The sequence below is a fragment of the Megascapheus bottae genome, chromosome 7 (genome assembly GCF_031878675.1).
Source record: "Megascapheus bottae isolate mThoBot1 chromosome 7, mThoBot2.hap1, whole genome shotgun sequence".
In the NCBI taxonomy this organism is placed as follows: Eukaryota; Metazoa; Chordata; class Mammalia; order Rodentia; family Geomyidae; genus Megascapheus; species Megascapheus bottae.
This window is the reverse complement of record NC_143515.1, coordinates 31,810,303-31,828,151: the sequence shown is the minus strand read 5'-3', so window position 1 is coordinate 31,828,151 and position 17,849 is coordinate 31,810,303. Positions and strand designations below refer to the sequence as shown.

The 17,849-nt window shown below is 43.1% G+C and overlaps 1 protein-coding gene across 1 annotated transcript in view; it reads right to left on the bottom strand.

The window, feature by feature from the left end:
• Positions 1-1,400: 1,400 nt before the first annotated feature.
• The window catches only part of Slc4a5 (solute carrier family 4 member 5), a 101,405-nt gene continuing 84,956 nt past the window's right edge, over positions 1,401-17,849 (bottom strand). Inside the window, exons 20-27 of the mRNA XM_090336660.1 lie at positions 17,299-17,460; positions 16,172-16,350; positions 14,960-15,032; positions 10,929-10,997; positions 9,918-10,091; positions 7,124-7,276; positions 4,285-4,352; positions 1,401-2,328 (exon numbers count right to left, since the gene is read on the bottom strand). Coding sequence (XP_090192786.1) covers positions 2,163-2,328; positions 4,285-4,352; positions 7,124-7,276; positions 9,918-10,091; positions 10,929-10,997; positions 14,960-15,032; positions 16,172-16,350; positions 17,299-17,460 — 1,044 coding nt within the window. The 3' untranslated portion in view covers positions 1,401-2,162. The remainder of the gene's footprint in view (positions 2,329-4,284; positions 4,353-7,123; positions 7,277-9,917; positions 10,092-10,928; positions 10,998-14,959; positions 15,033-16,171; positions 16,351-17,298; positions 17,461-17,849) is intronic.

Here is a 17,849-nt window from a genome sequence, read left to right as displayed (position 1 = left end):
TCAAAATGTGTACATAATGGAAAAAAGATATATCCTATGAGCATTAGTTTGATTTAGTGGATATTTGCTAGGCATATTTCCAGGTAGGGATAGGTTGTGTGCTATCAAAAAGAGTTGTTTGGAGTTTGTTCATTCAGGAAAAAGGAGCTCCTGTCCTAGTCAGCTTGACCTCCTCCTTCCTTGCACCTCTGCCAGTGTCACGAGTTTGCTGGGGAGGTTTTTGTAAGTGAGTTATGGCCCATATATGCTGAGCCTGCTGACTTACCTAAATTATTAAACATGGAATAAGATGAGCAGACAGGATAAGGCTTTATTGAAGCATGCTTACATTAAAAGTGTGTGTGGGGGGGAGTACTAACAACATGGAGAAACAACAATATGTCATTGCGTTGAAAGCTACTGAAACAGTTCATATTTGTACAAAATATAAATGATGTGTAAGGTAAAAATTACATGAATCAAGTTACAATAACAACATAAAAGCTAACATTGCAGTTTTCCAGCTTGTTGGATTAATCAAGCATATTTACTCCTGAATCCATAACATTTCTACAGTTCAATGTGGCAAAAGTGCTACTGCATATCAGCTAGGCTTTTAGGCTGAAATGTTAAGGATGCATTGGTACAAACAAAGAATTTAAAATGAAAAATAATTTAAGTTTGGGGGTGGGGATCTTGGCCTAGTAGTGGTAGAGTGCTTGCCTTTCATGAATGAAGCCCTGGATTCAATTCCTCAGAACCACATATACAGAAAAAGCTGGAAGTGGTGCTGTGACTCAACTGGTAGAATACTAGCTTGAGGAAGTCCAAGGACAGTGTCTAGGCCCTGAGTTGAAGCCCCAGGACTGGCCAAAAAAAAAAAAAAGAATTTAAGTTTGTTATGCTTTCAGATTAGTGTTGCTATCAGGAGTGGTGGAGGAATAGAGCTTTACCTCTTGGCAGTATCTTTTTGAAGGGGGTTATGATGAACTTTAATCAACACTTAATAAGAACTTTATATGGGCCACACACTATGCTAGACTGAAGATGTTCTGGAATTCACAGTGTTAGTGATCTAGTGTCATTTTTCTTTAAAAACAAAATGAATGAATGAAAGAGTACCTGCATTTGTCATCTTGAATAAATGGAACTAACCAAGGTGACTGGATTCAAATCTATAGTTGTTTTTGAGAAAGAAAATGTCAGGCTCTGGGGGCTGGGAGTTTGGCCTAGTGGTTAAAGTGCTTGCCTAGCATGCATAAAGACCCGGGTTTGATTCCTCGGTACCACATACATAGAAAAAAGCCGGAAGTGGTGCTGAGGCTCAAGTGGTAGAGCTCTAGCCTTGAGAAAGTCCAAGGACAGTGCTCAGGCCCTGAGCTCAAGCCCAAGACTGGCAAAAAAAAAAAAAAAAAGTCAGGCTCTTTGTAGCTGTAGAGTTATGTAGACATTGTTGGTGCTCATTAAATGTGGAATTGAAAACCTGCTTCATTAATAGCTAGTTTAACATAATTTACCCAAATAGTTTCCAATCATTACTTTAAACTAGTTTGATCAATATTACAGTTATTATCTTCCAAAATGTTTTCTAACATAAAATGTTCATGTGAATGGAAGTTTGATTTTGGGGGTCAGCCACAGAAAATTGCAGGAAAGACCTACCCAAATCACACTTTGATCCCAACTGTGAGAAACCAGTGATACAAGTTTAAAGGGTCATTTTCTTGTTCTAACAAGGTTGAGATTGCACTTTAGTGAGCACTATTTAGTCAGATGCACTAGTTCTACCTTAATTCTTATTAACTGACTAAAGTTCTTTCAAAACATCTAGACTTAAATACAACTTTTTAAAATGTAATTGGTAATTGGTGTTTGTTTTAGATATAAATAGACTATTCCTCATTTATCTTAGGATTTGGTAAGACATTCATTTAAAAAGAAATATAACTTATCTGGAGTACATTATAAAAAGAGTGTTCTATATTAGGTATTTAAATAACTGCAGAGGGAAGGAAAGAGCTAAGCATCTAAGTAGACTCATGGAAAGATCTCCGGCCTTCTATCAGGCAGGAGAACTCATAAGGAAACAGGCACCAAGAAGTTAAGGATTTGACCCAGACTTCCACAATGAAGATTCTTAAGGCCTCTCACCCTGTCCCCAGCCTGGGAGAAGCTGTGTTGTCCTACAGTGTGGTTTCACCAGCAGTCTCTTTTCCATAGTCATCTATGTCTGTGAAGTCATAATCAGATTCCATTTCTATCTTCACCTGTGGCACCATGAAGACAGGATTCCGTGGGTAACTGAAAGCAGGTGAAGCTGGACAAGAGATTTTGAAGTGCAAGGTGATGCTGCATGAGGAAAGGTAGGAAGATAATGATTATGTAGTTGTGTTTAAAACTATCCTGACGGGGGGGGGGGGGGAAGGAGAGTGGGAGAAAAACATGGGAAAGGGTAACAATATTCAAGAAATACTACCTTATGAATGTAACTGTAACCCCTCCATATATCACCCTGACAAAAAAGTAAAGTAAAAAAATAAAACACTATCTGCCCTGACTCCAAACAGACCTTCAATGTAAATAGTCCTTGTGCTAATGAACTCTTTGTTTAGAACTACCCTACATTGAACATATAAACCTAATGTATCCCTGGGAACGAAGTGTTCTATCTTCTGTGCTTTCAGTCACAGTCAATGAACTAGCCTCATTCTCAATCTATTCCCCAAAAACCACAGCCAAAATGACCACTAAGTCATAAATTTGGCTCCCTATAGTTCAAAGGAAATCATATGCACAACACCCACAATTACTCACCCATCCTGTATTTGCTCTTTTTACTGTGTGTATGTTTTCAAATAGTGCTTCAAGCATATTCTCATTGCCTAAAGACACTCCTTTGCTCTGCCCTGCTCTAAACATTGGGCAGGGAACTATTTACTGGTCCTAGATACTTCAGACAATCTCTTAGAACCATCCTTTGTCTTCTGCATACTATTACTGCACACTATGATTCATGTGTATCTGTCATTCTATATCCCCAGGAATCAAGTATCAGCCTTGGTAAATAGCTGGCACTTAATCTTTGTGAAACTACATTATGTTGCTAAGCTTTTGCTTTGCTGAGGTATAATCCTGCTATTTAGTGGCTTTTGCTTCCTTCAGTTTTGATTTAATGTCATGTTTTATTTTGATATTGATGCAGTTGGGAAGCGACATCTCTAGTTACCAAATTTTCTGCACTCTAGTTCCATTAGTTTAACAGGTTTGGGGAACTGCCCTATTGTGGTTTAAATTCTTTTGGCTGTCTGGAATTGGGACAATTAGAGATTTGATTTAGACACATTACTTTTCTCTTAACAGGAATTTGGCATGATCAGTTTCATTCAGAGCAAAGGAGCCTGCATTAGGCATGTGGGACTAAAGGGCACATACTCTGGCATGTGGCACTCCTAAACTAGAGTGACTTTGGAACTGTGTGGTAACTCCTGATGCTAGCAATATAACCATTTTCCTCAGAATTCATGAGATCAGATGCTTCCTGTAAAGCACACACACCTCCTGGGTGGATGCTAAGTCTGGAGATTTATCTGCCTCTGATGAGGTATCCTGTGATCTAGTTCATGTTGGATCTAGTACCAGGTGACCCCTGTCCATTTTAGAGCACGTGGAGGAGGAGGACTGCTCCCCAGCTTCCCTAGTATAAACTGATGCAGACTTCTGTGGTTGATTCTTTTTCACTTCTCAACATCCTGTGCAATCATAAAGTAGTCCCCTTTTTTCATGTTTAGGTTTTGATCATGAACACCACATAATCACATTGTTGGCTTGGGAGCGTCTGGCATTTGGGTGTCAACTCCTTTCCTGACTGTTCCTAGCTCCACTTAATTTTTGTTAGATTTATGTTTCCCCCATTTCTGATCATTGTTATTTTATTCCATACAGTACTAAAGATTCTGGTATTTTTATCCTTTACATACATTCATTCTGCCTTTCAGTAATAGGTACTTACATGATGTCTAATTTTACTACATCCAGTTTCATTTTTTCCAATGATCACTTTCAATATTTCATGTAATATTTGTAGCAAGTCCCTCTACTAAAGTTGAATACCTTTGTGAGTTTTAACCACGTGTTGATGTCTGAAGAAGACTCATTTGTTTCCCCCAGCTATGAGGCTGATCATCCTCTGTCTCCCAGTGTTGTGGCATCAAAATCCATAGTGTGAGATCCTAGTCCCTCAACCTTCCGGACATTGCTTAGTCTCTCTAACACCCAGGAGTCTCTGATCCATTTCTGAGCCTTTACCTTCGATCAAGTTCTGAGCCACTGAAGGAAGAATCAGAGTGAGTAACTCCAACTGGAAGATCTTTTTCCTGGCAGAAAAATTTAATGTCAGATGTGAAACAGGTTTAAGTGAAATAAAAGAGAATATCCTATTTCTCTAAGGTCTCCCCCACCATTTATTTTTTTCATTCTCTAACCCTAAGTACAACACTTATATAAGAGAAATACTGAGATCTTCAGAACTGGGTGGCTTCTGGCTCCATCCTTCACATAGAAGGCTCTTGGCTGGGTAAGGGGGGAGTGAGGCATGGGGAGGAAGAGGGAGTAAAGAGATGACAGAAGTAAACAGATGGGGATTGGGAAAGAGTGTGAGGCCCTAGGAAAGATCTTGAGATATTATGATGGAGAATGGTTCTAGGAAATCCTCAAGAGAATTGAAGGTGAAGGTGGGATCCCAGGGAATCCAGCCATAACCACTGTGGTTGAGAGAGCAAAGAGGCATCAGGGTCAACACAGGCTGGAGCTTTCCCACACGACTGTCCACCACTTGTGAGGGATTAGAATGACAGACTTTCACAGGGTCTATATAAGCAATCCTCCATCCTTCCCTGGCAGCCTCCTCCATTTCTGCATAGAGCAGCTTCTTGTGATCCACATTGGGTATCTTTGGTTCTGACTTACCATCCAGATATCTACCTGTTTCTCTAAAGATGGAAAATGATTTGAAGGCTACATCATTTCAACAGCCCCCCAGAAAATATGAGTGGCTCAGGAGGCCATGTTTAGGGCTCATGTGTTTTGAAACAATTCAGAGGAGGCCAAGTAGGCCAGAGGTGCCACAGGAATGGCAAGCAGGGTTTGGCTTCAAGTGAGATTGGTCCTAGGAGTCTTCAGTGTGTGCTTTGGGGTTCCATTTGGTGGATCCAGTTGTTTGATACCTGTCTAGAAACAGTCCTCTACTGGCCAAAATGATCAGATTCCCATGTAACAGGTTTTAGAAGTTCCTTAGGGGAATAGATGGAGGATTAGTAGGGAACAGGAAGGGAGAAACACCAGGTGTTTTACTTACTGGCAATGCAGTGGATACCATTTTGGGGATCTGATTGGACACTTTCCATAGGAATCTTTATAACTGAGGGAGGAAGGAACTGGGGCTGGAGAAAAACAGTGGGAAAAGCTGATAAACACCACCAACATAACCACTTTGGTTTTCTTGCCAAGATGGAAAATGCATATATCTACAATGTGCAGATTGCCATCTTCGTCACATCCAGACTAAGCATCAGGGTGCTAGCACTCTAGAGACCTGGAGGGCAGTGAGCAGTGTAAGTGCACTTTCTAGACATTCAGGGAACAAGAAGGAACTTGTCGTGAGATGTCACTCCTCAAAACAAGTTTCATCTGTTAACATAGCCAGTCATTGGGAATGAACTTTCCAGTGTTCCCAGTGTTGCTATAAAGATGTGCACAAGATGAATCTAGGAATTTCACATTCTTTCACTGAATATAGCAGATAATGCAGAGATACTTTTCCCACACCTCCAACCCGGTGTAGTTCTGTCAATGTGAAAGCTACATAGATACTTATTAAATGAACCAACGAAAGAATATTATTTGTAAAGACATTTGAACTCTTTGTTTTCAAAATCTATCTTTTCCAAATTATCTCTCTGTCCTGAAAAAGGACAGTAATTAAGGGACAGGGGAGTTAACTGGTCAGCAAGGATTTACCAATTAGTCTCCGAGGATTTGCCTGTTAGCAGCTTTCATTTGCAAAAAGTGAGATCACCAGAACAAGGTAGGCTAATTCAGGTCAGACTGAAAGACCAGGAGCTAGGCATTAAGAGATGACATGGACCCAGGAGCTGGTGGCTCATATCTATAATCCTAGCTACTTAGGATGCTGAGATCTGAGGATCACAGTTCACTGCCAGCCCGGGCACAAAAGCTTGCCAGTCTTATCTCTAATTAACCATTAGAAAATTGGAAGTGGCACTGTAGCTCAAAGTGGTAGAGCACTAGCCTTGAGCTGGAGAGCTCAGGCCCAGAGCTGGGCCCAGGCCCAGAGTTCAAGCCCCACGACCGAAAAAAAAAAAATGACATGGGGGCAGTTCAGTATATTGGAAATCAGGTTTTAAAGTCAGGAATGACTTTAATTTCCTCCTAGACAGCTATTGCTCATCATGGGTAAGTTACTTCCCTTTGGGGTACTGTGTCATCATTTGTAATGAACACTTGAACCACATAGTCTTGCCTAATGTTTTGAGATACATGGTAACTTCTAGAATGGCTCCAGAACACTCACAGAGTATTTTGGGGGTGGGTGTAGAAGAAGCAGGTGAGAGTAGCAGGGGAAATGGGACAACTAGGTGGTCCTAGGCATCTGGGAAATGTCACTCTCCTTTCAGTGAGGACACACACTTCTTGCCTCACTTCATCTTAATACCTGGGGCATATGAGATACGCTCTTTGCTTGGATAGGCCCAGGGAAAACTTGTCCTCCTCTCTGCCTGTATGTAAGCTCTTACCAGGTACCTTCTTCCTAAGCCTATCCCAATCCTACATGTTATAGCTATCTTTCCTCAGGGAACTGCACTACTAGTTGGTAACCCACAAGAACAGGAGAGTGGACTTGGTCAGTCACGTATTTTAGGGCAGGGAGGGTCACTGGCTCTGGCCACCCTGAAGATATTCCTATGAACAGATGGACTCGTAACCCCAGATGAAGGTAGGAAGAAGCCCAAGCTCATCCTTGATTGAATCCAAGCATTGCTGCAGGCCATTCTTCCCTGGTAGAGGCAGAAGTGAAGGGAAGGTCTCTAGACCTCTCCCCTTTGCTCAAGCATCACATCTTTCCCACCTCCTCATCACTGTCCTCATGGGTCCCTTTTCTTTTCTTTTTCTTGTCTGTCTCCTTTTTCTCCTTCTCTGGGAGGATGTTGTCAATCCAGGCCAGGTCATGCTGGGAGAAGATGAAGTCCAGAAGCCTTCGAACAATGATAAGTCCTAGGATCTGTGGTGGGTAGAAAGAGAGACTGAAGTTTTGAGAAAGCTCAGAGGGAACTATTGTCCACACCATGCTTGGCTCCCAGTCTCCCAATGTGACCTGAACTCATCTACCTGTTCCAGTGATCTCACCTTTTTTACAAATGAAAACTATTGGTTCGTGGAGGTTAAGTCCACAGGATAGTTTTTTCTCTTGTTTGTGTATTTTTTGTGGTTAATTCCTTGGAGCCATTTGAAAGTTTCTACAAACCATCATTCACCCCTACCTAGGTATCTCTTAAATCTAGTCTTTCTTCAAGTTATCAATTACTGAGAGGGACAGGCCTGTGACAGTTGAAGTGGGGATCCAGGATGGAAACCATGGGTTGGATAAACACAGTACTTCTTTAAATTCATGGTTATCAGACATGAGTGTGCTCCAGAGTCACTTGGAGGGCGGATTAAGACACAAATTGCTGATGCAATAGTAAAATCTCTAGATCAGTAGGGCTGGGGTGGGGCCTGAGAATTTGTACCTCTAATACATTTCCCAAGTAGCTCATGGATCAACCTGTGGGATTCATTGTCCCTCTGCCTCCATTTCTGTGCTATCAATCTCTTAACAAAACTGAATAAAGTATAGTAGGATATCTAATTTTTTTCTTTTTTGAGATACTAGGGATTGAACTTAGTGTTCTCTGCATTTGCCAGGCAGGTATTCTTTTACTTCTCATACCCCAGCAGGATAATTAGGATATTTACTTTTTTTTTTTTTTCCGGTCAGTCATCGAGCTTGAACTCTGGACCTGGCCATTGTCCCTGAGCTTTTCAGCTCAATGCTCTACCACTTGAATCACAGTGCTACTTCAAATAACTAGAATATTTAAAGGGAAGTTTAGAAAGTTCTAGTTAAGATACACAATTTAAAAAGAGTGCTCTGTAGGGAAGATTTAAAACCAATTTTTTGTGTGCCATTATTGAAGCTTGAACTCAGGTTTCTGTTCTCTCAGCTTATGGCTGACATTCTACCACTTGAGCAACACCTCCACTTCTAGCTTTTTGCTAATTATTAGGAGATAAAAAAAAAAAACTCTCAGATTTGCCTGGCAGATCTCAGCCTCCTGACTTGCTAGGCTATACTTAAATTAAAAAAAAAAATCTGTGGTCAAGGTGAGGCTCTTGCTCTGCCCTATCCTGGCTGTGTGACCTGGGTTACCTCCTCATGTTCTTTGAGTCTTAGCTGTATCATCATTAAAACAGGATTGCTGAATGTACTTCAGGGATTGTTGTATATCTTTACTATTATTATCCCACTTTTTCTCATCTCTGAAGCCCATGAGCTTCCGCCAGGGGGCGGAAGCATTTCCCTTCCCTTGGGAGGGTCATTCTTAACCCTGGCTACATATTTATACTCACCTGTTGACTTTCTAAAAATCACTAAAGCCTGAGCTCCCCAGGAGATTATGACTGAATTGATCAGTGGTAATCTGACCCAAATTTTTTCAGGATCAAGAACCACTTAATAATGTATCCTCCAAAGAATACACATTTAAAGTCCTATTTATTTTATTTTTCTTCTTTGGTGTTAGAGATTGAACCCAGGGCCTAAGCGTCAATTTGTCTACCATTGGCCTACAGGCCCACCTCCTTAAAGTTATACATCTGTGTCCTTACTTTGGCCTCTAGTCTAGACCTGTAGGTGCTCCACCAGTATTAGTCCTCACACTGGTCCCCAGAAGAGACTAGGCCCCTTTCCACACAAAGAGTTATCTGGGGGAACAGATGCAGCATATTTCATTTTCTTTCTTTCTTTTCCTTCCTTCCTTCCTTCCTTCCTTCCTTCCTTCCTTCCTTCCTTCCTTCCTTCCTTCCTTCCTTCTTTCCTTCCTTCTTTCTTTCTTTCTTTTTTTTGGCTGGTCCTAGGGCTTGAACTCTGGCCACGAGCGCTGTTCTTGAGCTTCGCTAGCACTATACTAGTAGAACCACAGCACCACCTTGGACTTTTTCTGAGTAGTTTATTGGAGATAAGAGTCTTACAGATTTCCTGCCTGGGCTGGCTTCAAACAGCAGTCCTCGGTTTTCAGTTTCCTAAGCTAGGATTACAGAAGTGAGCCACTAGCACCCAGCTCCTTTCAGTTTTTCTTTTGGAATTTTAGAGTTCTATAACATTTATAATAGTCAAAGAAGTTCTGTATATCTTTCCCCAGCTCAAACTTCATAGTCATTGGGTTCTGAAAATTTTGATCCTGTTCTTCCCCCAAGCCACCTCACTATTTCTCTTTATTTTAGTGCTCTTGAATGGGATGGCATATTTGTCAAATTCAGTTACTTTGCTTGGTGAAAGGACTTACAGTCAGCATGTATGTACTTCTGAGAAGAGGTGAGGGTTGGCTGTGGGGAACTTTATTTGCAGGTTGAGTTTGTCCTTCAGCCCCACGCTGATCCCTATGCTAGCACAGATACTGGGTGGCTTTTGCCCTGACATCACACTTGGGTTGTCACTGGAGGGGCATCTGGCACAGTGGCACTCTTCCTCTTTACCCTTCAGAGTTGCATAGCATCTGGCCTGGCATTAACCGCTAAGCTAGTTCTGCAGTTCTGTACAGGCTAGATCTTGATACCTGCACAGACCTAACATGTGGAAGTAGGGGAATCTGAGCCAACTTTACCATGACTGGGAAGATGATGGCAGCCACAGTAGACTTGAGGATCCACAGCACCGCCAAGCAGAGGATCTGCACGAGGGTAAAGAGGTGGATGCGGCGCAGAGGCACATGGCGCAGGAAGGCATAGTCCGGCTGGTGCTTGGCAGGCATCAGGAAGAGTTTGCAGCGGTCCCAGAACTGGCAAGGACAGTGCAGGGCTCAGCCAGGCAAGCCAAGCCCTGAGGAGATAGGGTGTGGGGGTACAGGGTGTGGTGTGGTGGGGGGGGGGATGAGGTAGGTGTGAAGGCCTGCTGGAACATGAGAGTAGGGGGTGGGATATCTTGATAGGGAGCTCCGAGAGGCAACTTTTGATCAGATGTTAAGATGCACTACAGAAGGGATAGTTGCACAATAAATGTGCTCCATATTCAAGGAAAACGCATTACAAGTATGTCACACAAAATCTTTTCTTTTTCAGGGCTATCTTCTGGAGGGGAAGGTGGAGGACAGGGCAAGTATAGTGAAATGCTCACTGGAGTTAGCTGAGTTTTGAATTCTTTTTTTTTCTTCTTTTTTTTGTCAGTCATGGGCCTTGAACTCTGGGCCTGGGTGCTGTCCCTGAACTCTTCAGCTCAAGGCTACCTCCCTACCCCTGGAGCCACAACATCACTTCCAGTTTTCTAGTGGCGAACTGGAGATAAGAGTCTCAACAGTCTTTAGTGCCCAGCCTGGCTTTTGAACCGTGATCATCAGATCTCAGCCTCCTGAGTAGCTAGGATTACAGCCACTGTGCCTGGCTCGGGTTTTGAATTCTTAGCTTCAGTTTCCCCATCTGTAAAATGGGGATCAAGGATCTAATTATATGGATTAAATTACATGACACCTGCCTAAATAGGTACTTTACCTGGAAGTTTATTTTGCCTAGTAACCGATGGCACTATTATTATTATTATTTTAAAACTGGATGAGGCCTTCATCATATGGGAGTTGACATGGAGGGATTCGAGGTCACATGAGCCTGGGAGGAAGTCTTACCTGTATGCCATTCAGAGAGGCCACACCCATGTAGAGGAAGACTCCATACAGTACTGGCATGGGGATGTACTGAAATGAGAGTTGTTGTTGGGTCTGGAGTGGGTCCTTGGACAGCTGCTCTGGTCAAAGATGCTCCCAGAACACTAAAGCTGGGGAGCTGGTTTTTGGAGGCACTAAGGGTCTGAAAGCAGATCTGGAAGCACAGTAGCAGAGGTGGGGCAGGAGTGGGAGATGGGGGTTGCTGGGCACCACTGCTCCCTCTCTAGCTAGGATAGCTAGTTGAACTCCTCTCCTAGCCCTATATGGTCTGGTAGAAGATACTCCTTCTGAAAAGTGAGAAAACCCCATATGCTTCTGTCTGCTCATTCCTGCAGGGCCCCTCACCATGTCCTCCTTTCAGCCCCCAGAAGCTACCCAGCCTACAGGGGCTAGTGACCTTTGGTGAGCTGACCTACATCAGCAGGGCCCAGGACATGTATCAGAAACCACACATCATACACAGATGCCAGTGAAGCAAAACAGAAGCATGTTAAATAATTGCAACTGCTTATAACTATCTACTAAGAGTTTGGTGGGTCTCTTTTTCAAACATAAGAGACAGTGGTAATTGGTTTGCTTTTTCAAAAATATAATCATATAATTCATATTGTCCTATAATCATGATTCAAATCTTCTTTTTCCTCTTTTTTTGGTGCCAAGCCTTGGGCTTGGAGTCAGGATCTGAACTTCTTGTGCTCAAGGTGCTCTACTACTTGACTTCCAGCTTTTTTGGGTAGTCAATTAGAGATGAGTCTCACAGACTTTCTTGACCAGTCTGGCTTTGAACCACAACGCTCAGATTTCAGTATCCTGACTAGGTACGATTACAGATATCAGACACAAATATAAGCACAATTAAAAATCAATATAGGAGCCAGGCGTGTAATCCTAGCTATTCAGGAGGTTGAGATTTGAGGATCACACTCCAAAGCCAGCCTGGGCACTACAAAGCCGTGAGACTCTTATTTCCAATTAATCAGTAGAAAACGGGAAGTGGAGCTGTGGCTCAAGGGTAGGGTGGTAGCCTTGAGCCAAAGAGCTCAGGGACAATGCCCAGGCCCAGAGTTGAAGCCCCATGAACCCTCCCCCACAAAAAAATCAATATAGGCACATTAACAACACTGGTAAATCAAATCCAATTTACACTCTCTATAGTTTACAGTATCAGCAATACTACTCTGCTGTTGGTAACATAAGCAAAAATTAGAGATTCTAACTGCAGTGTTATCTTCAGTAGACAGCTCTCCAATGTTAGATCCATCCCTCCCTCCCTCCCTTTCATTCTCTTTCCCTCCCTCCCTCTCTCTTTTTCTCCTTCCTTCTTTTTTCCCTTCCTTCCTTCTTTCCATAGCCTTGTGCATGCTAGGCAAGTGCTCTATCACTGAGCTGTAGCCATTGCCCCAATGTTCTATGGGTCTAACACTCACCTCTACCTAGGATGACGGACAAGCATACAGTTACAAAAAAGTTAAATAGTTTATAAGAAGATATATTTATTGGAAATAAATAATGATTAAATCTAGGCCCTCTCATGTTCATTAAATTATGTTCTGTTGAACTGGCTACATCAGATTTTTCCCCCCTTAACATGGGATTTGGTATTTGTATCATCTAGTGATAAGGTTTATCCACTTGACTATTTTTTCATAGAATAATAATCATTTTTATTACATAAATTAAGATAGGCAGGAGGACTATTTGCCTCTTTAGGCCTTGATTCCTCAAGTAGAACACATCTGTTTGCTCTCTAACCATGTGTATGGCCATACTGGCTTGATACAATGAAGACAATACATTTGCCCTTCTCAAACTGTGCTTCTGGATAATTGATGATTTGGGCTTATTTTCCTTTGATTATATTTCTTTTGAGCCTTAAACTAGCATTGGACCTGTGTGGATCCTTGAAAACTTTCGTGGAAAAGTCATGGAACAGTTACAGCAGTAGTTAACATTTTCTCATAATTGGCACTTTTTTTTTTTTGGTTGGTTGTGGGGCCTGAGCACTATCCTTGGAATTTGTCAAGGCTGGAGCTCTACCACTTGAGCCACAGCACCACTTTCGGCTTTTTCTATTTATGTGGTACTGAGGAATGGAACCCGGGCCTTAGTGCATGCTAGGCAAGCACTCTACCACTAGGCCAAACTCCCGGCCATATCTGGCACTTTCTATAGCCTATTTTATAAATGCACAAATCAACATAGTAGAAATTCAGTTCATAGTTGGAAAGCATTACAACATCTGGGTCAAAAACGATAGCTGACAGGGAATTTCCATTATGCTCAAAATGTGAAACTATTAAATGCCACTCAGGAATGAATAATGTGACCATACTTGGTGTGTGTGGGGGTGGGGTACTGAGACATGAACCCAGTGTCTTGCACATGCTAAACAAGTGTTCAGCTGCTGAGCTGCACCCCAGCCATCATTTCAAATTATACTGCTGTAGGCAAGCTACCCATACTAAGAAGATAGACTATTTTAGTGTAAAAACAAAAAATTACTAAAAGGAAATGTCAAAAGCCTAGAAAAATGTATACACAGAATATAATAAATGTGTTCACAAAAGAATTGATGATGTGGTAAATGGAACAAAAGGAAGGGAATCTGTAGGGGAATTTTCTGACTGCTTTGTGCTCCATTCAAATCCACACAAAAGCTCATGTAAAATGGCTGAATTGCTGAACACACAAACAGCTGGAGCAGAGCCCTGGGATTGCCTAAGGTCTGAGTCCCAATCATAGGAACTCTGGAGCTTCTGACTCCTGGTGTTTAAAGGAACTTTGAGTTATCCTTAGGTTAAGGCGTTGTTTTTATTTTGATAGGAATGTTTGTCAGATAGTATGAAGACTGACATATTCAATTCTTTGAAGTCCTTTCCATAAAATTAAATATTCATTTGCCATTTAAAATAACTTAGCTAGCTGCCAGTGGCTCACACCCATAATCTTACCTACTCAACAGTTTCAGATCAAGGTTCATGAAGCCAGATGCTCAATCTCCAATTAACCAGCAAAAAAACAGAATTGGAGCTGTGGCTCAAGTGGTAGAGCACTAGTATTGAGCAAAAAGGTTCAAAGACAGTGCCCAGGCCCTGAGTTCAAGCCTCAGGAACAGCACACAAAAACAAACAAACATAAACAATTAACTTTCTAAATAAATAATATGCCTGCCCACCCATGAGTGATGTGTTTCCTGAATAACAAAAATATTCCTTTAAAGCCAGTCAGCCTTATATATTCTGCTCCAGCATACCCAAGACCAATTCTTAAGCAAGAAATGTATTTGGATCAATTACATTATGTTTTTTCAGTCTTTGTTTTTCACAAGTTCCCAACTCATGAGCTGTTTTGCAATATTCAAAGGAAGTAAATGGTACAGCATGTTAGTCTAATACCTTAACTCAAGAAAGAAGTCTAATGTAATACTAGGTATTGAACCTTAGCCTTGCACATGCTAAGCAAGCACTCTGCCACTAACATGGCATTAGCGGAGAGAAAGGGCCATTGATAGGTGATTCAGTGGAGGACAGAGTGGAGAGACCTTGTAGGAACCCCCATTCTTGATTAGAAAGCAATGGCTCTGGGGAACATCTACCACATATGTACCCTTGCTGTAGGTAGTTTCTTCCATCTGGCTAGGTGGGACACGAGTAAGAGGAATTTCAAACATCAAACTCACTTATACACTCAAGACACTGAGACAAAGGAGTGGAGAACAAGCTTAGCAGAACTAGGGAAGTTTCCTGCTGCAAAGTTTAAACTTCAGAAACGGAGCAAACAAGAAAGCACAGTCACAAACCACAACATGGACACACCCAGCTCAGGAAGGTTTTGATCTAAGCAGGAATAAGACTGCCAGAGAGAACACTGTCTTCCAGAAAGATAAGAGTGGATGCTGAGTGGGGTGGATGAGACTACATTGGGGTTAGATAAGGTTTTGATCTGATAAGATTTTTAGGCAATGTGGACTGTAGTTGGTTGCAAGGTCTTACCTTCAGGATAGGAGCCAGGAAGACAGAGATTCCCGTCAGGATGAAAACAATGATACCAGTTACTCTCTGTTCCCTGGTGAAGAACAACACACTGTCAGAAGTGACCCACCAAGTGCTCAGTGACCATTTCTAGCCCCGTTTTTCTGTGGGCTCTGAAACTTGTGTATAAAGCCATGATCTCACAGACCTTCTCCACTGGGCTTTGCCTTATAGCCTGAAACCCTTCTGACCCACACAGGGGAGACAGGGAACCCACTGACCAAGATCAGGGTATTTTGTAGGGACATACTGGAGGTTGGTGAGAATATTGCTTAATGGCTGGGGTGCCTAACCCATCAGACTTAGTTTGAATCTTGGTCTGCTACCTGTCATGTGGCATCAGGCGAGATGGGTTAAATAAATGAAAGTAATAGCATGTACAAGAAGAGATTGTTGTGACATTTAGCACTTATTACTCTACTGTTTGGTGATAAGCTCCTTACTCTTGTGGGCCACAACTGGTGAAAATCTGGGATAGACATACATCTACTGAGAGAGCAGTCATCAGGGCTGGGTTAGCAGGTTTGCCTGAATGTCCAGACCCTGGCACAACCTAGGTTGGAACCCTGAACTTTAGGAACAGATTGCTTAAGTCTAGGAGTTCAAAAACACTACCTTATCTAGTCCTAAACCCTCAAATTAGGCTAACAGGCAGGAGGAAGACGTTTCCAGGGAAGCTATTTAAGGAAATGCCAGGGTCTGCTGTGAGTACATATGCTTCATTCCTGAAATAGCTTGGGGACCTGATATGGGACAAGGGAAAGAACAGAAACAGGTCAGGGTCACAGGACAGGCAATGAGGGTGGACCCAAGAAAGCTTTTTGAATGGAGATGGAGCAGAGCAAGAGAGCACAGGGATGCTTGGGGCTTGGAGAGTGACATAAAGTGCAGGACAGGTAAAGTCTTTAGTATAACCTGGTGAGACTCTCTAAAGATAAACTGTATTGATGGGTATGGGCATGCGCACTACTAGGAGACTACTGAGCAAAGTACCAAATGGAACTGAATTCTTCCTTTCTTCCTTCTCTCCCTTTAGGGTATCACTCCTGTCCCTATAGTTTCTAAGCTGTCTGAGTTAGGGGCCTTTGCCCAATATCCTTGATGGTAAGCAAAACCATTTCTCCTCCTGCAAGCATGTCTCTCCTGTTTGATTTATGCCCTGTTCCTTCCTACCTGACCCCCAGGAACTGAGGCTGCTCCCCAGGGGCGCTGGTCTCCGTCTCCATCTTGAGGCTGTCAATGTGGGCGATGGAGATGACTGTGGCAGCTACGTACCAGGGGAGCCCCGTGAAGGAGCACAATGCCATGAGGATGCCCACCCACAACAGGTCCAGATGGTAGCCAGCAGCTTTCTGTAGGAGCAAGAGGAAGGAGAAGCCTCTGGGAACCTACTCATTCTCAATGTAGCTATTTTGTGTGTGTGTGTGTGTGTGTGTGTGTGTGTGTGTGTGTGTGTGTGTGTGTGTGCGTGCTAGTCCTGGGGCTAGAACTCAGAGTCTGAGCACTGTCCTTGGGCTTTCTCAAGGCTAGAGCTCTACCTCTTGAGCTACAGCACCACTTCTGTTTTTTTTTTCTATGCATGTGGTACCGAGGAATCGAACCTGGATCTTTGTACATGCTAGGTAAGCACTCTACTACTAGGCCAAACTCCTGGCCCTCAGTGTAGCTATTTTATAGAATAGGGTTCAAGGGCTCCCCCTGTCTCAGAGGTGCTCTGGATGAAGACTTTAGAAGCATGGGTCTCACCACTCCCAGAGGTGGCTTCAGTTGCCACCTTGCCTAAAAGGTGAACCAGGCTAAGGATGCAAGTAATGGAGGTGGGGGTATTTAGGCTTAGAAAGGCCCCTATTCAGGCCACTGATCCCCACTCAGCAGCCACGGTATCTCTACAGTTCCTGGACAAGGGTCCCCAGCTAAAAAAGGCCTTCACCAACCCTGGAGTGGGGTTGGGGACAGGCAGTCTGAGTGTCTCAGACCCAGGGAGGGGAGTTTTGGTGGGGGAAGTAGTGCTTCCCTCATTATTTAAGATCTATCCCCTGTCGGCATCTTCTTAGATTTCCAAGTTCATTGTCAAGAGGTACAGAGGTGGAGGGGTACTTTAGGAGAGGCAAGGGGCCTGTGCCCAGTTGTCCAGTGTAGTCTTGGTCTGGTCATCAGACCAAGCACCATGTTCCTGTTGAGAGGCACTTCCCACCCATTCCATCCATTTAAAGTAGGAACTGATCTTTTCTCCAATTATTAAGAGAAAAATCATTGCCCTCTGCTATTCATTCTGGCTTTGCTCCTAACACCAGTCTTACCCTCAGCTTGTTTTCCTTCCGGTTGACAATGACAGCTGTGATCTGCTGGTCCATGAAGATCAAGATGGTCACCAGCAAGGCGGGCAGGATGCTCGCCAGGTACACCCACCATGGGTTCTTCCCAAAAGGGGCCACGAACCAGCCTCGGTCAGGCCTCGTGGGCTGGGTGGAGCAAATGGAGAGGGCCCTTTCTTTTCTCCCTTGTCCCAGGCACTTGCCTGCCGGCCCACTCTCCCACCTCGGTATATGTTTCAGGTGCAGTTTCCCTTACAAACATTAGGCACATGCAACTTTAAAGAGATCATGGAAGAAGGCAGACATAGGAAGGAGCATGAACACAGCTGAGGGCTGCAGAACCAAAGGATACTTAGCTGCATCTGGGGTCGAATGGAAAATAGGAAGGGAAGTTCAGAGGGCAGCCAGGAGAGGGGCATGCAAAAGGACAAAAGCAAGAGACCAAAATGATAAGAATAATGCATTTATGGGCCCAGTGTCTGACTCTTCACTTGTCTGAGGAGCACTGTAGAATTGTCTGTAAAACACCAAACATC